This window comes from Sus scrofa, chromosome 13 (assembly GCF_000003025.6).
Source record: "Sus scrofa isolate TJ Tabasco breed Duroc chromosome 13, Sscrofa11.1, whole genome shotgun sequence".
In the NCBI taxonomy this organism is placed as follows: Eukaryota; Metazoa; Chordata; class Mammalia; order Artiodactyla; family Suidae; genus Sus; species Sus scrofa.
Window position 1 is genome coordinate 139,265,144 of NC_010455.5, and position 24,485 is coordinate 139,289,628.

The 24,485-nt window shown below is 32.4% G+C and overlaps 1 protein-coding gene across 18 annotated transcripts in view; it reads right to left on the reverse strand.

The window, feature by feature from the left end:
- The window catches only part of STXBP5L (syntaxin binding protein 5 like), a 374,297-nt gene that overhangs the window by 148,213 nt on the left and 201,599 nt on the right, over positions 1-24,485 (reverse strand). For all 18 annotated transcript variants that reach the window (XM_021070284.1, XM_021070287.1, XM_021070297.1 and 15 more), the window contains 4 exons: positions 15,314-15,392; positions 9,190-9,344; positions 4,166-4,238; positions 717-864 (listed from right to left, as the gene is read on the reverse strand). In XM_021070284.1, coding sequence (XP_020925943.1) covers positions 717-864; positions 4,166-4,238; positions 9,190-9,344; positions 15,314-15,392 — 455 coding nt within the window. The remainder of the gene's footprint in view (positions 1-716; positions 865-4,165; positions 4,239-9,189; positions 9,345-15,313; positions 15,393-24,485) is intronic.

Consider the following 24,485-nt stretch of genomic DNA (forward strand, 5'->3'; position numbering starts at 1 on the left):
TATTACCATTCATATAAAAAATTCAAAGTATCTTTAATCATACAAATGCAGTCTTTCTAAACTTTCCACATAGTCTATGTATCACCAAATTGTTGTGGTGTCATTTAACACTAAATACTATGTAAATTGTGCCTCCTACAGTTGTCCGTCCCAACAGTCCTGTGCAAATAATGGAAATCACAACAAGGGGGTATAACAATTGTAAGTATTTGAATCCTGTAGTGAAATATAAGAAAATGAAATCTTAGAAAGTTATTAAACAAGCGACGTTTGATAATTATATCTTATTAAACATTTCATCAATGGATAGATAGAAATAATTACCTAGAGAGAGAGTTGATTTCTTGGATTTCTTAAAACATAATCCTTCACATAAAATAATTAGAATGAACACCTTATAATTCAAATATATATTATTTTAAATATATACTCAGTATATAAATTTACATGATCGATAAGTATATCTTATTATATAATTGTATAACTGTTATATCAGAAATTTATAGTCATGTAGATTTAAAGCTATGTGGCATTTAGGAAATTTGAATTTCAAAAATTATGTCTTTTATAAGTGCCAGCTTATAATTTCAAAAGAATTTAGTTCAAGTCTCCTTTTACAGAAAGTTAGAAAATAAAAAATAGAAAAAAGTATGATCACATGATATGAATACAAATATATGAAAAGTTATTTCTAGTTGTTTTTTTTTTTTTTTTACCTTATTACTGTATCCTTGTTTTTTATGCTTGACTCCTATGGAGTAGAGCACTAGAATCAAATCTGGTGGGCAATCAGCGAAGTATGCTGTGCATGTAACTGGTGATTCATGAATATCCATGGGATATGGATTTTCAAAGATTGGAAAGCTAACAAATGAAGATAATATATTAGTGTCATTTTGCAATGATATTAAAATAAAATAAATTTTATAAAACAAATCCTAAAATCTTTGAAGTATTAATTATACATTTCACTTAACTCCTTTTTAAGCATCATAAAACAATGATCACATGAATAAGAATTCTCTTTTAAAAGTATTTATTTATGAAATGTAATATGAATACTGGTAGAATTTTACTTGAGTGAATTCATTTTCTTTTCTGTAATTCCAAAATTCCACAGTAAGATCACTTTACTAATATGGATAGACTAAATTACATTGAACTGAAAATATGCAGCAAGTTGACTTTTATCTCAACAAGGTACTTCACAATTTTATCTAAATATTTATATAATATACTTGTAAGTATTAAAATATTTTAATAAATTTTACAGTGTTTCCAAGTGAGGTAATATGTAGGCAGGTATTTTGATTTTGTTTTTTTATAGGGAGAAACTGAAAGATGTGTGTGCTATGTGGGTTTATCTGTGGTTATATATGTTTAAGATCATTTTCCATGTAAACTAGAGAACATAGTGGGAATGCAGCCTTATGGATATAGTACATTTCATATCCTTAAGCCTACTATCATTTTAAAAAGGGATATCAGTACAGAAGCAAATTAAGAATTCTTAGAGCCACAATATATTATGCAGGCACTGTGATAGAGGGAACTGAGTATTATTCTATGATGCATCTGTTCTAGGTCTGTGTGATCATATTACTTCTGATACAATACTCTTTTGGTGGGGGGGAAGGGGACTGTTAAAATTAATTTTTTCCATATTATAGGATAATTAGAAACTTAAACTCCAGAAAGAGTATGGTGTGTGTGTGTGTGTGTCTGTGTATGTGTCTGTGTGTTGACAGGGGTTGTCTTCCCTCTAATCTCAAATGGTTTTCTGGATAGGAACAATAGTATATGCAAAATCATATGGAAAGGAGAAAGTCATATTTAATAAATAGCAAGTAGGTTAAACTTAATAGATCAGAGGTTCTCTGTTTCAGAAAATAAATTATCAACATTTCTGATATTAAAGAATTAGATGTAATATTAAAGAATTAGGTCTGGTTAGATCAGACCTACAACCTGGGATTTGATAATATCAAGAGGTTACAATGATAGACACATGAGAAGGCGAACGTCATGAAAATGTTTGGGGAAAATCATTTCATTATATTGGTAACAAGTAGAAAAAATATATTTGAGAAAGAAATAATAACTAAAAATGTGTTATAGAAATTTACATGTAAAAGTGTAAATTGGTTGTTGTAGACATGTAAACAAGGATAGAAATCCTTTAAACCAAGAAGAGGAAATCTGTAAGCCCTAATGCTTGCTTTCATATAGAGGATTAAGTGGAAAAGAAGGAAATAAGGAATAGACTAGTTTGAAAAGCTGCAATTTAATTGTTAACATTAAACATGGCTAAAAGGTAACTGGAGGGAAAGAGAGCACATTCAGCTTCCAACACATTAAACTTCTTGTAATAGACAATGAAGTGGGAATGTCACATAGTTTTTAAAACATGGTGCTGAAGAAAGAATAATGTTAGATAAAAACTTAGAAACAAAATGTCAATTCACATGCTTATATAAGGTAATGAAAAGCATAAGGATTAATTTATAATTTTAATGTATAAAATTAGTAGCTTTTATATATTATTTATCATAATAAAAGAATATATACTAAAGAATGTAAGTATTAAAGGTAAAGTATAGTGGGCCTTAGAGGAGGTTAGACAATTAGAAAAGGTATGAAGAACCAACATATGACATGGAAAGAAGAGTTGAGTACCAATGAGATCAGAAGAGTACATTTTAACAAAACCTACGTTAGAACTTCGAGGAAGAGGCATAAATCCACACATGTACACAAAATTTAATCAAATAATGTTGATAAATAGAGCATCCAGGCAGAATTCAGTTATTCTTATGACCCCATATCTTATTCCTTTACAAAATACTGAAATATTACATGCTTCGAATTATCACAGAGAAGAACTTTGGCTCTTACATTCACAATCTACATTGAAAGTAAATCTCAGACTGTACTTTATTCAACAAAAATGTATTAAGAACCTACTTCATGTGGAGACAAAGGCCCTCCTTCATGAGGCCTATAATCTAGTAGGGAGACAATCTTTAAAACACTAACTAATGGAAATTTTCATCTATGTCAAAGCTATGAAGGAGAGAGACAGGGCTAAGAGAGCCCTTAAAAGGATATTTGACCAAATTATACAGATAAGATTTTTTTAATGAGGAAATTATATCTGAGTTGAGGTTCTTATAAATGTTAATAAGGAGAGGAGTTCCCGTCGTGGCGCAGTGGTTAACGAATCCAACTAGGAACCATGAGGTTGCAGGTTCAGGTCCCTGCCCTTGCTCAGTGGGTTAAGGATCCAGCGTTGCTGTGAGCTGTGGTGTAGGTCGCAGACGCGGCTCGGATCCTGCATTGCTGTGGTCTGGTGTAGGCCGGCTGCTACAGCTCCAATTGGACCCCTAGCCTGGGAACCTCCATAGGCCGCGGGAGCAGCCCAAGAAATGGCAAAAAGACAAAAATAAATAAATAAATAAATAAATAAATAAATGTTAATAAGGAGAAAAAGGAAGTTGTGATTATTCCATGAAGAGTGAGAGAATGAGCAAAAGCTCTATAAATATAAGGGGTTTAAAAAGATCAGTAGGTCTAGAGCATAGGATGAGAGAAAATGAGTTTCATGACTACCATCACTGACAATGAAAGTGTGTAGCAGGAAGACAGTGTTTATCAATTTCAAGTCTACTTTTATTGTCCATGTGAAGTAGTTGAGAGCACTACTCTAAGAGCAATATTTTATATTTGCTTCCACTGCCCACAACATAATGAAGAAGAAAAGAAAGTAAAAGAAAGCCTCTATCTTCTCTGCCCTTGAGATACTACTCTTCTGTATTGTCTATCACAGTAGTCAAATTCCATAAGTTTTTGTAATAATTATTTTGGCTTACAGAAAGAGCAGAAATGTCATTTATTTTATGTGTTCTGTGTCTCCAGATGTATCCTTTAGAACCTTAGGTGTTGCCTTAAAATTATCTCACTATTTTCTCAGTATCTCTTTATCTCTCCTGGTTTAGTTTTCATTATTGAACCAAATTACATTTATGTCATTCTAGCAAAAAATATTCTACATAAAGAATATTTACCATCTAAAGAATTCTAATGGCAATTCTATAATGTCCTCTTATACTTTAGTTGCAATAGAATTTAAAAACAGTTAATGATAATCTGTACATGGCTAACTTACTTGCTTTGTGTCAGATCAACTACAATGAGATCTTTCTCCAGAAGTACTGCAACGGCATAGGGTTCTTGAAATTCTACAAGTAGAACAGAAAAAATGGAAAAATTTTCATATTTACCATTTTATAAAATCACCAAACATGTATTTCCTTTATCTTCCATATAAGAAAACCAAAATATGGGCCAAAGTAAGATGTAACAAAGAGCACTTTAAAAAATACATACATTGTGTTTCTGAAACTTAATGTTTAAAACCATTATATGAATGAGGAAAAGTGAAAAGGTGCATAGCATAGAGTTAATAACCATGAGGTAGTGTAGGTAGTAGATTATTTGAAGAGAGCAAGTCTGTCATATCCATCTCACATTTATCTTAGTCTTCCATAACTTTCCATTTGGATCTGATTTCATGCCTCCCAAGAAGTATACTAAGAAAATAGTTCTGCTTTGCTCAGCTATAATACATATTCACCTCCCTATGACAGAGACACTTTTTTTTTTCATTCTGCCACTGTATAATTTATTCTTTTTACTCAAAGAGTTTTATCACATGTATAGTTTTACAACAATCATCACAACCAAATTTTATAGCATTTCCATCCCAAACCCCTAGGGCATCCTCCCCCCTCCCCAGACAGCAACACATTTATACTTAAAAAAATTGCTTTCAATTTAATGTGATTTAACAGGTACTTAAAGACTGTCTACTGTGTGCCCAAGAGTATATACCTCAAAAAAGCATAGAGTCTGAGGACAGCTTAGGATTTTCAAGTTCTTAAAATTCAATTCTCCCTTTCTCCATCCCTCCCTGCCTTAGTTATGTTCCAGAAACTTTTCTAAGAACAAAGAATATATGGGGAATAAGATTGACAAGTTCCTTGTTCCTATAGAGTTTACATTCTAGGCATATCTACAAACAAGTAAACAAATAAGATTAATTCAGAAAGTAATGTGAACTATGAAAAATAACAAGGGTAATAGTATAAGAAATGATGTGTGGTTGGTGGGAAGGGGCTAATATAGTGGTCAGGGAAGACATTGTTTTCCAACTACAATGAAGAACTAATAAATAATAAAGGAAAGCTACAGTTACAGTATTTACAACAACATTTTACATATATATTATGTGATTCTCAGTAGTTAGAGCAAGTATTATCACTTTTCCATTTCACAGAGAAAACTGAAGTCTAAAGAGGTTATGAGATTGGCAAAGGTTACAAAGACTAGTAAGTAATAGAGCTGAATCTTTAACCCATGCTGTTTTCATTTTATCAGCAATTTCTAGTGGCTACTTTAAAAAGTATTTAATCCCAAACTCAACAATCACTTGGCAGGAATTTTGTATTCAAGTCTTGGATGGACAACTAGAATAGAAGGCCTTCACAGTCCTTCCAGTCTTGAGAAGCTCTAGGACCTACTCATATTTATTTTTATAAGTCATAGGCTATGAGAGGAGAAACTAGAAACAAAAACCAACCAAACAAAAAAAAACCCCAAACTGAGAAAAAGCCTGCCCTTGTTTAGGTGTATATCTATACAACAGTATACAGTCTTCATACTATTTGCTACTCAAACTTTTCTCAGATAGGTGTTTCCCCCCATGTCCCTTATCTCTTAGAGCTGTTTTAAGTTTTTCAACATTATTTCAATACTTTGGTGGGGGGTTTGGGGTGGTTGGATTTGTTTTTTAATTTGAAGAATACTACTAGTTTCTTCTTTGTCTTCTCACTCCTCTCTAGGGATCTCATTGGTCGGGAAGGAAAAATTGCTACAAAAATAAAATAGCTGAGATATTAGCATAAAATAAGCAAAAGTCATAAATAAATCATTATTTTAGTTAGTTACATCTGTTTCAGATTATTGTCTCTTTTAAAATAATAAAACTGGTAGCAAAGTTTCACCCTTGTAGAAGTACTTATTGTACTGTGAAACACTGAATAAAAAAATTTTCTTTGGAGTCAGTGTTAGGTTCAATTTGTGTCTAGCATTTATTAACAGTTTGATCTTAGGCAAATTAGTTAACTTGCCTGATTTTCAATTTCCTTACCCATTGCAATGACAAAATAACTAAATTAGACTGTTATGAAGATCATATGTATATAAATATGTTCAATGCAAAGCCTGGCTTGTAGTAGGTACTAAGATACCAATTATATAACTTTATTAGATTGGTTGTTTTTGAGTAGCCTCAGCCTTTTAATCCTAGCCCCCAAGAAGGTGAAATACTATCATAATTACTACTTATCTGAAGAGAAATGCATTATTTATGACACTTGTAGAAGAAACATACAATTCAATCTAGATGTGAAACTGATGGTTGAGCAATATTAAAAATTGTTAATAAATTTACTTTAACATGGCATTAACATTTATTACCATGTGGCTATACAGATTAAAGTCCCATATTTGCTAATATGGAATCACAGTCGAAATACTGTACACTATCAAGTGAAGAAAGTATGATACAGAAGAGCACATAGAATATACTGTCATTTGTACAAAAAAGATAATGTATATGTACATAAATGAGTATACATATGCATATATCATTTGGAAGAGAATACATAAGAAATTTAATAATAGTAGTTCCTTCTGGAAGGGCAGTAAGAAAGTTTTTTATTATCTACTGCTGTGTATTGTAGGTTTTTTTTTTTTTCCTGGCATTTTCATGTGCTACTGTTCTAATTAGAAATTATTAATAAAATACATTTATATTTTGCTGAGTAAAATTAAACTATTTCTCCCAGCTCCTGGCAAATAAAAAGTTCCATCCTCATTACCACTCCTCTGAAAAACAAAGAACATATGTGGCTTGGAAGTGATAAGACTTGGTTATAGTACATTTATAATTTGCTTAACACTATTAGAAATGGTCCTAACATCACTAATGATGTACAGGAATTTATATGCACAAATACATACAGTGTTTGATCTTTGTAACCACACATTTTCAGTTTCTATTTCTGGTAGACACACCTTCTTTTCTCAAGGCTTTTTAATAGAAGGCATTTTCCTAAGCTCACTTTCTGGTTCTCTGTTCATTTGCTCTTCCTTTGTTCCTTTATCATTCATTCTCATAACTCCAAAAAGCATCTATATTCTGATGATTGATAAATAAACATTAAAGACTTTTTTCTCTCTCTTTTTCTGCTTTCTAAACAACTCTACTGATTTATAATCAGACTTATCTTTCTCTCTTTCAAAAAACTATTATTAATGCATATGAAACCACTATTCCTAAAACATGTTATCTTTGACTCATCTATGGTATCTTTCCCTAGTTCAATTGTTGACCAAATTCAGTGGGTTTTTGTCCTTCAATTCCTACAAGCAGCACTCTGTTTCAGATCTTGGCTATTTTAATGTACTTTATCACAAAAGCCTCTCAGTTGGAATCTCAAGTTTCAGGTTTCAGTGTCTCTCTCTTCAGACCCACACTCCTTTTGGGTAAATCTTACTAAAAACATTGCTTTCTTTCACTTAATACTTCCTCAAAATTCCTCTGTGGTTCCCTATTTCTAAATACCTACAAAAGACTTTCAATTTTTTTCCTGAATTGATCTCATTCTAGCAAACCCCATAATTTCTAAAACCACTACTCAATACTCCTTTCAAGGCCCAAGTCATTCTTTAACGCCTATCTAAATCTTACTTTTTTCCTGAAGCTTTTCATGAATATTTTAATCAACTATCTGACTAATCTATAAATTAGAACATTATTTAAACTGACCCATACAGCTAAGCCCTTAATTAAGGCATTATATTTTTTAAACTTAAATCATAGTTATCTTGCTCATGTGGCCAGATTTTCTGTGACTTGACATCAGAGATCAGTTTCATACTTTATCCATATTCTCAACAAGCTCTTGTTCTACTGAGGGCACAGAAGCATCCAATAAATATTTATTGATTAATTTATAACAGAGGTAATTTGCCCCTGGCAATTCTGTGAATAAATGGCCACACTGATTATTTCATATCACTTTATTCCATAATTTAAATATGAAACTCAATAATTTAAAACAAATTAATATATTTATAATAAAATATAATTTATGTATCATCATAGTTTACAAAGTATACTTCCTTTGGCCTTCCAATAATCATGTGGGGTCAAAATTACTATATTCTTTCTATGAATGATAAATCAAACTCATAGATATAAAGTGACTTGTCCAAGGACACATAGCTAGTAAGTGGCAGAGCTAAATCATAAATCCAAATGCTCTGTCTCCAAGTCTAGTGTTCTTTACATTACATCCATATGCTCCCTCTGGAAAATGCAGTAATATATATATATACACATACTATATTTTTAATCATAAACTCCTATTTCCCTTTTTATATTTCACTCTCAATCTTTAAATTTCATTATTAAAATATATCATTAGATTCCATTGCACAGTTTGCATATAAATTTAAATGAGTTTTTATGTTTATAAAAAGTCTTTATATTTGGGATGATATAAAAATATAAGCACCTCTCCTCCCAAAGACTCTTCTAATTATTTTCAAAATTGAAATAAATCACTAACCATACATCAGCAATCCTAGAGTAATCACAGGTGCTGCAGTTGCATCTGAAGCAAAGCCAGATGTGAAACAGATGCAGCACCACCAGAGTTACAGATCACTGATATCAGGTAAGTGCTTTAACTTTGATTGGTATAGGAATGGGATGGGTGGAGCTGGTCTAGGAGAGGTTATTAGGAGACCTGAGTTTCTCCAAGTGATTTCACCCTGGACCCCGATCTGACCCTCCCAGCTCAGCTTCCACCATCCTTATCAAAGTTTAAAGCACTTACCTGATATTAGAACCTGAAACTCCAGCACTGCTGCACTACATCTGTCTTACTTCCAGTTTTTCAAGTAGGTATAGTTGCATAACCTGCTCCAGGCCCCTGTAGCTCACAGTGTTGTATAACTGTAGATGTCAGCTGCCAAAACTAAAAATATTTAAGCTTAATTTTGTTAGCAACTTAACATTTCAAAAATGATATTCAACATTAATAGTTTCATTTTACTTACCATTTGGATAGGGTGTTTCACATAAAGTTAGAAATTCAACAATAGGATGATCCATTTCAAGCACTGTAATTGCCTTTCCATGCATGATGGTTAAACTTGGTCTTCTGCAAGCTTTGTCATAGGACAGTCCACCAGAAAATATTATGAATGGTTCACTACAAAGAAAAAAGGTTAATGAGAATGAGTTCTTTAAGATGATACAATGTCACAGGACTGAGGTAATAAAGAATGGGCTTGGTGGAGATTATATACAATGTGATTTGACACAGAGCAGAAGCTTTTCCTGGCCAAAATATCTCACCCAACAATTTCTTTTATGTTTTCCTTTTTCTAGATGTACATTCTCACTATTAAAATTACTAATGAATCAGTCTAAAGATGTTGAGGGTAGGTGTAGGAAAGACAGTGAGGTTGGTGAGATGTGAGGATGCTCACTGACTCAAAAGGCCATCTTCACATATATTAGTTGGTTCCCAAACAATAAATTACTACCACTAGAATATTAGGCTATGTTAATTTTCATATTAACCAGTAGGCATGTGAGAGCCCAAGTCACTAAGAAATAAGAGACAAAATTCAATATGAAATGAAATACGACAGTGGTAAGCCCAGAATGGTAGACAGTAACATGAAAATTCTACATAGTTCAGTTTCTGTGGAAAAGAGTTATGACAAAAAGATGGCAAAAACTAATATGTAGGGGAAAATGGCTTATCAAAAACAAATGTGATCTTCTCAACTTTACTATGGTCAGCCGGGTTTTTTGTTTGTTTGTTTTCTGTTTTTGTTTTTGGCTGTGGTGTGCAGCTACTTGATGTGAAATTTCAGTTCCCAGACCAGGTATTGAACCCGGAGCACAGAGGTGAAGGCACTGAATCCCAATCATTAGATCATCAGGGAACTCCCAAGCCAGTTCTATTTATCTTGTAAAACTAACTTCAAACAAATTTTTTTCATCTCTGTTAATTGCAAGTTATAGTTAGATAACTGGGGGCTGAGATGACCATAAAATATCAGGCTGTCAGGAAGTTATGAAATATCTTCATAATTTTTCATTTTTCTTTTCTTAAATTAATACCTGTATCTCTAGTATATGTATATAAAAGAAAATGTATATTGATATGAAGTATTTTCAGTAAGTAAAACCAAAATGAAAATATTCCCCAAAGTTTTTTAAAGGAACTACACACTTTCATTATACCAAATTCTTTAAGAACACATGCTTCTCTAAATAACTTACTTCTATCCATCTGCTAAACTGAAGAATCTTGTTTCTAGAACTCACTCTGTAAGATTCACTTTCTTTTTCATTTTTACTATAAAACATTATCAAAGGGAAATTAGCTAATCTTATGTTGGTTATATAATAATAACAACAAAAGCTTTTTTAAAAGTTACTATCAAAGGCATGAAGTGTAATTCTTTCTCTCCCAATCTCCCTACTGCCTAGTATGGAGCCAGGTGCAGAGGGGGATCTCAAGATATGTTCATTAACCAAAGTCAAGTAACCATAAGAGCAGTACTATCTAAGAAGGGAGAATTCAGGAAAGGAAACTGGTTGGGAATGGGGGGCTGGGTAAGACTGTGCCCTGGAAGCAAGCTTCTGATGAAGAAGGGTGACAGAGCAGCAAAATTTGAAAACTCACAGATAAAGGCTTAAGCCATTCTCACCCAGCTCTCACCTGAACCAATCTACAAATGAGGCACTGTTTATAACCTTCTAGGCATTATAAGACCAGAGGTTTGCATGTCATAGAACACTTCAAAGTGTCTTCATATACATGACCTATTTTTCTTTTTTAAAAAATCTGAAAAGATTCATCTCAAGTATTATTAACAATAGTTACTTTGAGAGAATGAAATTTAGTGGGTATAGAATCTTACTTTTTATACTTCTGTTGTATTTGATTTTTTGTTAATGATATCATTGTTTACATTTATAATTTAAAAGGAATAAATATGTTTTACTTAAATTTTTCTATCAAAACCTATATATAAAATGCCTTTACTAATTTTTATTTAAAGTTCTATCTTAATATTTCATATAAATATTTGATTTGTAAGCTAAATAGGAAAAATGCTCTTATTTATTTTCCTTGAGTCCTACATCAGTTGAGTTAATTTTGCCTCAGTTATCTGACATACTAAAGTATCAACCTACTAATGGGGTATTAAGAAGCAAGTTTGTTTTCTCTATAAAACATTTGGTATTTAGATTATTATATGTTTCTCCAGATTTAAAAATCATTTCTAGTGAAACGAGTTTGAGTTTTTTGAACCTTGGATGCTTTGTTTTACAACAAAGTTCATGACATGGAGAACATAATTATTTTTTCATAAATATTGAACTTAACTATATCCTCCAAATACTAGTAAAGGACATACATATCTATTTTACCATGTAATAGGAAAATACTTCTAGTACTAATCAAAACATATGATAAGAAGCAATTTACTCTTCTTATTTGCAAGCATGCTGGAAAATATGTCCTTTGTAATACTAAAAGGGGGCAAAACTTTTTCTGCTTTTATGACTTTGTATTAGAAAACACTGAGTCTGAAGTTAATTTTTGATATATATATGTACTTTTCTGTAAACTACTGAGTGAATAAAAAATTATTTCCTCAGGAAAGTGCTCAGGGAACCAATTAAAAATATTGCCTTGGACAAGTAATTATCACATTAAATCCTCATAAGTATTGTTCTCATTTTATTAATGAGGTTAAATAACAAGTAAGCAGAAAAAAACCCAAAGAAAACTGAGATCTATCAGACTTCAAAGTCTATTCTCCTAAATTATGGTCTGTATTGCCTAAAGTAATAAATAGCTACAATTTACTGAATGTCTACCATGTAGCATATATTGTGCTCTGCATATCTATAAAATAATTCCATATAATCCTGACAACTTTATAATCCTCAACCCTCATGAGAAAAGTACTATTAGCTCAATTTCATAGATGAGGTATCTGAGATTAATGCAGGTTAAATAACTTATTCAGGGTCCAGCAGCTAATAAGTGGCAGGACAAAGATTCAAATCAACACTCCACAGTCCATATTTTTTCATTCTTACTCTAATAGTTTTCAAACTATGGAATACACACTAATAGATGTTATGCATAAACAAGCAAATAAATACTTGCAAAGTATATCTTCCTTTTGAAATTTTATAATCATGCCACATATTAAATGTTCTGAGAAACTGTATAGTAAAAAACAATTTACTTTAATAACCCAGAATTCTTTATACTTCTCAAATTTCCATGATTATAGATTTCTTTTTTCCATGAATACAGTTCATGATTAAAGGGACACAATTTGATAAATGCTATACCATGTGAAAATGCCTCCTTTATTAATTAATACAAGTGTCTTAAGAGAATTATCAGATGATTATAGAAGAAATAAATAACCATATAGTTGACAAAGTCTTCATACATAAAGAAAACATTAATAAAATTAAATATTATTGACAACTTAGATTAATCTCAAAGGCATTATATTGAGGGAAAGAAGCTGGACTCAAAGTTTATATAATATCTAATTGCCTATATATTACATCAAAAAGACAAAACTCTAGTGACAAAGCAAAGATCAGTGGTTGCTAGGGGTTAAGTGTGGGGAAAGATGCAACCATAAGGGGATAGCCTGAGAGAACTGGTGGGGAGTATTGTTGTGTGTTATTATTGTGGTGGTGATTTCAGGAATCTATACATGTGTTAAAAATCCACAGATGTGTATAACAAAAGGAAAAAAGGCTACTGTGTAACTTGTAAAATAGATAAAATATAATAAAAAAGCATTGAAGTTTTGTCTCAATGGAGGCAACAGAATTAAAATCATATAACAGTGTAATACACATTAAAACAACATTTGTTGAGTATTTTATGATCTTCTGGGTATTGTTTGAAGAATTTAATAGGCATTATTGTGTTTAATCCTTAAGGTATCCCATTTTTTTTTTTTTTGTCTTTTTGTTATTTCTTGGGCTTTCAGCTGTGTTTCAGCTGTGCTTCTGGAGGAGTCTTTTCTAATATAGTAGTAACCACAACAAATTGATAGAGTGCATAGTGAGTAGGGTAGTAATAACTATGATGAATAATATATAATTACTTCACATTAGAAATCTGAAGAATTAGGAGTTCCCATCATGGCACAGTAGAAACAAATATGACTAAGAACCATGAGGTTGCGGGTTCAACCCCTGGCCTCGCTCAGTGGGTTAAGTATCCAGCGTTGCCATGAGCTATGGCATAGGTCGCAGATGCAGCTCGGATCTGGCGTGGCTGTGGCATAGGCCAGCAGCTACAGCTCCAATTAGACCCCTATCCTGGGAACCTCCATAGGCTGCAGGTACAGCCCTAAAAAGACAAAAGACAAAAAAAAAAGAAAAAAAAAGAAATCTGAAGAATTAGATCTATACAAAGTTGAATTACCAATTACTAGAACAAATCAATTTAGGATCAGTTGAAAACTTTCAACACAATGAAATATAGCTTTGATGATGACAATAATAATTCCTTTTTATTAAGAAGTCTACTATGTGCTACTCCTCAAATATATAATGTTACAAACTTTATACATAATTTAATCCTCACAAATGTCACAATGGAATAGGGACTGTCGATGAGAAAATTAAATTTTAAAAGTTAATTAAAATTTTCAAGGTTGCATAGCTCTCTTACTCCATAAGCCAATGATCTTAGTCATTATTTTACACTGCCTTGCTTTGAATTCCTGATTTTTGAAGTACTTTCTCTTCATGCTTACCCATTCCTCCCTTCATTTGGCACAATCCAGTCATTCAAACCTTAAATCCTAGCTCAAGCATCTCCTTTCCCAAGAAGAATTTCAGTGACTTCTCTCTTCACTGTTCTCATCCCTATCCCCTTTAGACAGAGTTAGGTGCTCTTTTGATGTTATCTCATAGCATATTTCTATAAAAGCATCTCACATGTTATATAGAAACCATTAGTTTGTAGGCTTTGGCTACTAGATGATAATAAATTTGAAAACAAGTAGTAATTTCTATTTTGGTATACCAAACAAATTACACAATACTTATTATGTAGTAATAACTTAATATACTTTGTTTTAATTGAATTAAGCTGCACACTGTTGAACATCTCATAGAAATATTTATATATGAAAATAGATGTCATAAAGTCCAGAAAACAAGTACTTTTTCATGGACAAACTTCTCATGCCTTCACATGAACCTATTTATTCTCATTTTACTAATTTGGGTTTCAAATTTTTTAGTCTGTAGAAAACAGAGGACTAGATAAACTAGTAGAAAATACAATAGAAATCAGAAGTTCCAATAGCCCAAAACTGAAGTTTAGAGAAAAACTTTCAAAAAAATATATAAGTGAAAAGGAAAGAAAAAAGACCACAAGCAGCTAGGAATAATTAGTATAGTGCTCAAAGCTTCAATAGTCCTTGAAGTGCAATAGTATATAGCAACACAAGCAAATAATACTAAGCTTGAAGACTGAAGCATAATTAAGTTATAGACACTGTTTAAGAAGAGCAATGATATTTGTAAAATATCTTCATCCATAATGATTAGATTTTAAATGTTTTAATACTTCAGTTACAAGAGTAATAAAACCATGGTCATTTTCACTGGCTATACATAGTAACCTTAGGCTGGGATAAAGAGGTATTGATCTATCTATCATACTTTTAGGAGAGCAGCTATCAACAAACATTAAATGTAACTATGATGACAGGAAAACATTAAGTATGAGCATATAAGTCATAGAAAATAGAAAATAGGTACACAACTTCTTCTGCTTAATAATGTTCAATGATTGCTACTTGTAATCCAACGGCCAAAAAGTTCTATATTGTTAAATTTAATGTATATGATACTCATCTGAATAGTCACAGAAATTTAAAAATAATTAAGAGTTGCTATGTATAATATTAATTAAAATTGGCATCATATATATGCCTATTGAACAATAAGAAATCTGTTATTATAAATGAAGAAGATTCAGCCAGTTAATATAATTATGTTGAACTTTAAACAATACATAAACATTAAAGGTTATATGCATTTCTTGTCTTTGCTTCTTATATATTTTCCCATAACCCCCAAAGTAAAAATGCATACCTGTTTCTACAGGTTTTATATTCTACTTTAAGAATTGGTTTGCAAGATTCAGGTTTTCTTCCTTCTCTTTGACTTTTTCCTAAATAAAAAAAAATAATTTTATTAAATATGATTTAAATTCTACTTATCCATGAGAGTTTAAAAGCTTGACTAAAGAATATTTTTTAAAATGTAATTATGTTTTTTTCATAAGAGGATAAAAACATGTCTAAGCATCCTAACATTTTTGGTAAATTTATAAACAACTTGTTGAGTCCTAATGATCGACTGCTATATAATCAATAAAGTTATTTGGAAAAACATATTTGTATTGCTTCATATTCTCCATGTATAAATTTAAGATCATATAAAGTTATTTTAATTATTTAAGTTTAAAGATAACTTCAGAGTCAAAGACACATGCATACATACTTATTGCATAATGTAATGTATTACGAAAATCCATGTGAGGCTTAAAATTTTATCTATAAAAGAAGAAAACTCCTTTCACATGCAGAAAGATTTGTCATTTAAAGCTTATGACATACTGTTAAAATCATCGCACTTTCATCAAATTCATTTAAAGGAAAGTCCATTAGGCAATGAACAGATGGTATATTTCATGTTAAAAATTTTAATGATGTACTCCATTTGCATAAAACAAAAAAATAGATTCTTACAGGGGAAGGATTATGTTATTTAGACTCCACAGATTTTTTCTTTTTTTAAAGTTTTATCAAAGTATAGTTGATTTACTATGTTCTCATAATTTCTGCTGTACCACAAAGTGATTCATATATACATGTACACATGTCCATTCTCTTTCAGATTCTTTTCTCACATATACAGCAGGTCCCTGTTAGCCAATCATTCCATATACCTCAGTGTACATATGCCAAATCCAAAATGCCAGTCCATCCATCTCCTCTCTCCCTTTCGGTAACCATATGTTTTTCAGTCTATTAGTCTGTTTCTGTTCTGCAACTAAATTCATTTGTATCCTCTTTTTAGGTTTCACATATAAGTGATATCATATGATGTTTGTCTCTCACCGTCTAACTTTACTTAGTATGATAATCTCTAGAGATTAGACTCCATATGATCTTCAATAAAAGACAAAATATAGAAAATGGAAATAAAGCTACTTCTACCTATTACATTCTTATGCTTCTATTTATGTTTTTGCTTGTAATTCTGTTTTATTTTGATAGAATTCACCTGTTTTGATATATGTTTGTTTTTTCTTTTAATAAATACCCTATTTATTCTTCTATTGCCATACTTGTTTATAGATAGGGAAAGTTAAAACATAGAGATATTTACATGCATATAAATTAAAATTTTAGAATAGCTTAAGACTGGCAAAGCCAAATTCAATCAGGATGTCACAATGGTTTTATTGCAATTTTTAAGAGGGCTATCTTCTTACAATAAACCTTATCTGCTCCATGGCATGCTTTCTGAAATTGCCTTTTTTTTCTTTACCCTATGTCAATTAAAACAACCAATAATAAAATATTGGTCAATATCATTCACCTTGTAAAACAGGATTAAAGGTATCTATATTATAGAATTGCTGACATTAAATATATATCAGTGATAATTTAAAAGAGACAAATTTGGCTCAGGGACTCACTCTGAACAGTGGTTTTAGAGGAGAGGAACAGCTGGTTAGTGATGACTAGTTTTAGTAATAAGTAGAAATAGAACGGATGGGAGTGACAGAGCCAGCAAAAAGAACCATCCTTTTCAGTAGTTTTTTCCATCCAGTGCTTCTCTAATAACTGAAAAACCATTAGTTGACCAAAACAATATATTTGCAGTTGTTTATATATACAGAACCAACTACTATTTTTCAATCTGTATCAATATCATTGACTGATCGAAGTAGAAAAGAATAATTGTTTAATTAATGTTTTACTTCAATTTCCAACTCTAATAATTAATTTTGGGGTGATGGCTTTCTGCTTTGATTATATTCATTGCCTGTCAATAATTAAAATATGGTTAAATGTCATATTGTATGAAACAACATTATCAACAATTGCATTTCATGCTATCCCTTATGTTCAGAGTACTGCACTAAGTGGAAATGTGCAAAGAAATGACCGACCACCAATAAGTTTAAAATTTACTAAACTCAACATAGCAATTTTAAAAAAATACAATATGAATTACCATAAATAAATGAATGATAAACATGAAGTGCTACAGGAGTTGTGAATAAAAATGTGGTTTCCTTCTATAACAGAAGACTTTCTAGATCTTGACAGAACATTTCCTGGAAGCTTGATTAAGTATTCAAATATAGAAGTTGGGGAGGAGAGTGAAAGAAGGAAGAATGAGCCTCGTGTATTAGGAGAATATAGATAAGCCAAATTGAGTACTTTAAAAGATTAATGTGCAATAAGAATGAAAAGAATGCTCAAGAGGTACAAAGGAGCCATACAATGGCAATCTATAAACAAATTCATAGGAGAGAGTCCCTGGAAGCTTTCAAGTTGGGAAATAACATGTTTAAACCAACGTCTCAGAAATATTAATATGGATTTATTTAATAAATAAATTTTGAGGATGTAAGATACTCATGATGGAAAGTAAGTAGAAGATATGTGCAACCATGCAAGAGGAACAGAGGAAAAAAATGAAGAAAAATGAATAGTCTCAAATGTCGGATACTTTTAATCATACAGACGTGCATTACAGAAATACTAGAAGGAAAGAAGAGAAAGGAGGTAAATATTCATATAAATTTCGGTTAAATTTTTTCTAAATTTTTTGAAAAGCATTACCTACACATCTAAGACCTCAATAAATCCCATTTAGAAAAAAAATCAAAGAAATCTCTACTCAGACACATCAAGGTAAAAATACTGAAAGCAAAAATAAAATCTTGAAAGCAGCAATAAAAAAATGACTTATTGTATACAAGTTCCAATAAGATTAATAGCTGCCTTTGTTATCAGAAACAGTGGAGCCAAAATGCAATGGAATGAAATATTTAAAGTACTGGAAGAAAAAAAAAACTATTCATCAAAATTAGTTTTCAAAAATGAAGGTGAAATAAATATATTTCCAGATAGTAAAAACTGAGAGAATGTGTTGCTGGCAGAACTCCCTGACAAAAAAAATACTAAAGATGTTCTTCAGGCTGAAAGAGAGTAATAGGGAATCTATGCACGCACACCCACACCCACACCCACAGATTATAATTAAAGGTAATTATGTAGGTAGTTATAAAAGTATATTTGCATATCTCCTCTTCAGTCTTCTCTTAACTGATTTAAGAAGCAATGTAAAAAAATAATATGTATATAATTATAATGTGAGATATATAATATACTTGAAAATAACAACACAAAGAATGTGGATGGGAACACAGCTACACTGGAGGAAGGAAATGACAACAAATGGTCACTTGAATCCACATGAGCAAATAAAGAGAACCACAAATGAGAAGCAAAAAGCTTAATGTAACAAATTATATATAGGATAGACATACTGGATCTATCTCTGTCAACCTCTTTAAAAGACATGCAAATATACAAAGTAATGATTATAACAATGTATTGTTCGTTTTCTATCACATGCAACATATATAATAACAAGACAAAAAGAGTCAAAAGGGAATACAACTGTACAAGAATATATTTCTATCACACTGAAATTCAGTTAGTATAAAGCTAAAGTAGAGTCTGATAATTAGGGTGTGCATGGTAAGCCCTAGAGCATTCACTAAGAAAACACCTAAATTGTTTTTAATTCATTGAAGAAATTAAAGATTTACATTAGAAACATTCACTTAATGCCAAAAAAGAGTAAAGGAAAATTAGAAAACAAAAAAGATATGAGGCATATAGAAAACAAAATTTAAATGTCAGACACCAACCAGCAATACCATTATTAACATTAAATGTCAGTGGATTAAACAATCCAATCAAAAGGAAGAGATAGTCTGACTGGATCAAAAAATATCCAACTATAAACTGTCTACAGGAGACAAACTTCAAATTTAAAGATACAAGTATATTTAAAGTAAAAGAATTGAAACATATGTATCATATAAATGATAAGCATAAGAAAGCTGCAGCGACTATGCTAATATCTGACTAAATAACAAATGGGTCAAAGACAGAACCAAAAAACATGTTGAGAACAACATGTGATACAACAAACCAAAATTTCTGAGATGAAGTTTAAGCAGTGCAGAGAAGGAAATTTATACCTGTGAGCAACTATATTAAGAAATAATATTCAAATCAATAGTGTAACCATTCAACTTAAGACACAAAATAAGAGAAAAATGATCCTGAAGCAAACAGAAAGAAGGAAAAAATAAAATATTAGAGCAGAAATTAATGAAGTATAAAAGAGAAAAACAATATGGAAAATCAAACTGAAATTTGGTTCTTTGATCAAGAAAACTAACAAACCTTTAGCTAGAATGAACAGAAAAGAGAGACAGACACATAAAAAAATTAAATTACTAAAATCAAGAGTGAAAGAGGGAAAAAATTACCTACTTCATAGAATTAAATGTATTATAACAGAGTAATATAAATAACAATATGTTGACAAATTAGATAATCTAGACGAAATGGACAAATCTCTAGAAAGACACAAACTACCAAAATTGACTTAAGAAGAATGAGAAAATCTGAATAGACCTATAACAAGTAGCAAGATGGAATTAAGTTATTGGAAAACTTCCCACAAAGAAGAGCCATATGCAGGTGGTTTCACTGGTGAATTCTATGGAACATTTAAGGAAAAATTACACCAATTCTTTAAAATACCATATATCAATAAAATAAAGAACAAAAACTACATGATGATATCAATCAACAGAAAAGGCATTTGACAAAGTCCAGAGCTCTTTTAAAGACTTCCCAACCTGATAAAGAGTTTGAATGAAAAGACCAGAGCTTACCATCATACTTAAAGAAGACATTTTTCAAACTATAAAAACAATAGTATTTCAAAGCTGTGTAGAGTTACATATCAGAGTAAATCTGTAACCTGTGACCTGAGTCTGTCTAAACAAGTTACTAAGGATTTTGACTTCACATAGAAACATTCCAGATCCTTCTCCTGAGTTTAACTGCCAGTACAGTAGCCAAAACTTGAATGGCATTGGTCATTCTATAATTCCTGCCAAAATCATCTCTAGTTATAGATTATCAGGACTCCCTTTGCATTCCCAAGAAGAACTGATAACTTTAAAGAAAATGTTCTTTGTCTTTATGTGTTTTGAAGTATACTGTCTTGGTTTCTTCTTGATACCCCCCTACAATGGAAACATTACGGAATTAAATCTGCCTTATGGGTGGCAGCTTGGAGCCTAGCAGGAAGTTGGAGGGTTTGAATTCTGTTCCCAATTCAGACTGTGCTTTATTTCTTAACACCGATTACTCTTAGAAAGTTTGAGAACTGGTTTTGATGTGAATAGCAAATTATCAAATTCTGGTATATTGTGACTAAGGCTTAATAGTGCCTATCTTAAAAGAGGAATGCTATGTTAATGCAGTGCCAAATACACTCTCCACATCCACAATTTAATCTTTGAATGTGTGTTAGTTGATTAGCTCTTTCCTCCTTCTGTGTGATGGTTCTGTGCATAAAGTCAGTCAGATCCTTGTGATGTTTTGTATGGCTATAGACTTTGGCAACATGTAAATAATATGTAAAGAAGTTTTTATGATTAAGGCATCAAATTTATTGAATTTTATTACTGAAAGTTGAAACATGTATGAACAAAAACAATAGAAGAATAGACTCTTTTCATGGAAGAAAAGAAAGAAATAGAGAAATCAAGATTGTCGATTAGGATATGGAACTCCTTCCACCAATACATCAAAATGAGTTTCACGTAACACCTATTGAATACTCATCAAAGATTTCATACGACCAACACTGCAAGAAAGATCACCACATAGCCAGGTAAGAAAAAATAAATTTTAAAAGAGTAGGGATGGAACCTAGACCTCTGGGAAGGAGCAATGAAAGAGTAAATGTTCTCTCATCTTGGAAATCCCCTTTAAATAGCTGAGAGATCAGCTAGGACTGATAGGGAGCTTCAGAGGCTAAGCTGATAGGGAGATTGCAGCAGCTGGTTTATGACAGCACAGATGGTCCTGGCCACCTTTCTGCAGTCTCCAGTCCAAGATAAATGTTTGATAGCACAGGCAGGCTGAGTGCTGAAACTCAGGCTTAAGTGGACAGAACTGGGGAGACAACTGGGGTTGCCTTCACAGAGAGAGCCTGATAGGGCTGGGGTTTGGCCTGGGTCACAACTGGTGGGGTTCACAGGACAGAGCCCAGGTCCATGATTGAAGACTATTTGTTAAGGTGCATGAAAAGGAAGAGGTGGAGTCTGACCAAAGCAGCTTCACTGTTGGCAAACGCACAGTGAGCACAGCCCACCTCTACATTCTGGGAGTGTGTAAGCAGATGCAGGGCTAAAATCTGAGCCAATCTAAAGGGGCCAAGTGACTTTGGAAGCAGGATTGAAATTGATCAGTGCCCTGGCATTTTTAGAGGATTTATACATCCAGATCCTTTGTAAGATCAGTGCCTGTGAGACATCCATACTGATTACTTATACTCCCATGACTGGGTAGATCTGGCATTAGCAGCTGTGAGCTTTGCAGATGCTCACAGGTGTAGGTGGAGCCAGGGTCTTGTCTGACCTCATATCTTCCACAGCAGGTCCAGGTGTGCAACTATGTGTGACTATGATGGGTCCCAGTGCCTAACTTCAATGGATCTGTACCAGCGGATGAATTTGTGGTGGTGAATTTGTCAGCACAGTCCCCAAGGGATATCTTGGCTAACTGCCTGCATTCCCAGAGCTAAAGCAGTGCCAATAACAGTGTACTTGGTAAGCATGCACAGCAGGTGACAGGTGTTCCTGCAGAGTGTGCTTCCTGGTGGACACCTCCTGTGGAGGACTACTCCCAATGGCTACAAGTGGCTCCTCTCCCAGTGGAAATGCTCCAGTCCTTCCTAGCTCATGCCAAAGTTCACAAACAGATCTAGGGGCTTCTACTCCAACTGGGAGCAAACGCTGCCCCTGACAGGGCTGTGATGACCACAGAACAAAAAAAAAAAAGAACTCCTGATTAACATCAAGCTCAGACTCTTGTCACCACATGAATCACACCCCCCTTATTAAGAGGATGTTAGTTAGAAAACCCTGAGGAAAGATAAGGCAGGCATCCATACTAAAAACGGCCCTTGCACCAAAAATATTAAACTCACACAGGCTGCAAAGGGATGCTCCCACAGAAAAAAATAGCTCTACAAAACCACAGTAGATTACTGTTTCTCCTAAATTCAGAGTCAGGGAAATATAAATAAAATAAAAAAGCAGAGGAACCACTCCCATTTATAAAAAAGTCAGAAATTCCCTAAAAGAAAAACAAACAAAAAAATCAGGCCTCTCCAGTCTACTAGATCTCAATTTCAAAAAGAAGAAAATAAAAATACCAAGAGAAAGGTTATCAATAAAAACAGATATTACTATGACAAGGAACTAGACATTATAAAGAGAAGACAATAAAAATTAGAAACTCATTTGCCAAGAAAAAAGCCAAGCTAAAACCCAATAAACACCAAACTAAATAACACAGAACAAATAAGTGATCTGGGTTTTTAGAATAACAGAAATCACTCAATCAGAACAACAGAGAGACACATTAAGAAAATAAAAGCAATACAAAAGACCTATGGGATAATATAAAGCAAGCCAATCTATGCAAAATAAGGATCCCAGCAAGAAAAGAATAGAAGAAGAAATTGAAAATGTATTTGAAGAAATTATAGTGGAAAACTTTCCAAATGTAAAGAAGATACATAGGTAAAGGAAGCACAAAGGGTCCCAACAAGATTAACCCAAACAGGGTCGGTGTGGTTCATCTACACCTACACCAAGACGTATTATAATTAAAATGGAAAAAGTGAAAGATAAAGAGAAGATCCTGAAGACAGCAAGAGACAAATGAAGAGTAGATTACAAGGGAACCTCCATAAGGCTATCAGCTGATTTCTCTACAGAAACATTACATACCAGAAGGGAGTGGAAAGATATACTCAAAGTTCTGGAAGGGAAAAATCTACAACCAAGAATAATCTACCCAGAAGGATTATCATTTACAATAGCATAAAGAACTCAGAAAAGCAAAAACTAAAAGAATACAACAATGGTATACTTATCCTAATGGTTTTATCTAAATAAAACAGAAATAAGAATATACAGGAAAAAGAAAATTAGTACTGGAAAGTAAATCACTTAAATAAACCAGCACATAAATTTTTAAAAAATCAAAAAAATTTGCAAAAGTGATGGTATCTACAATGAACATAAAAAGGATAAATATGAAGATGTAAAAGAGGAAAACAACATTGTAAAATGTTGGGGAGCAGGGTAAGAAAATGTAGATTTTTTTTTCAAATGTGTTTGAGCCTATATAACTACCAGCCTAAAGCAAACAGATATAGTAATGGGTTAACACACCTGAAAAACATGGTAACCACAAACCAAAAACAAACAATAGATTCACACACACACACACACACACACACACACACACACAAAAACCCAAAGAGGACAGGACATAAGGATAATACAAAAGAAAGTTTTCACATCACAAAAAGGAAGACAAAAAGAAAAAGAACAAAGAATAAATAAAAGTAAACTGGAAAAAAATGTTTAAAATGGCAATAAAAGTCTATCAGTAATTACTTTAAATATCAATGGACTAAATACTCCAATGAAAAGGCAGAGAGTTGCAGACTGTGTTTTTAAAAAATCCTACAATATGCTGCCTACAAGAGGCCCACTTTAGGGCAAAGGACACAGACTGAAGGTGAGGGATATAGAAAAAGATATTCAATGCAAATAGAAATGAGAAAGGGGGTCGTCATACTCAATGAGAGACAAAACAGACCTTAAAATAAATGCCACTGGAGTTCCTTAATGGCTTAAAAATTGAAGATTTGGGAGTTCCCGCTGTGGCACAGCAGAAACAAATCCAACTAGGAACCATGAGGTTGCAGGTTCAATCCCTGGTTTTGCTCAGTGAGTTAAGGATCCAGCATTGCTGTGAGCTGTGGTGTAGGTTGCAGATGCAGCTCAGATCTTGCTTTGCTGTGGCTGGGGTGTAGGCTGGCAGCTGTTGCTCCAGTTGGACCC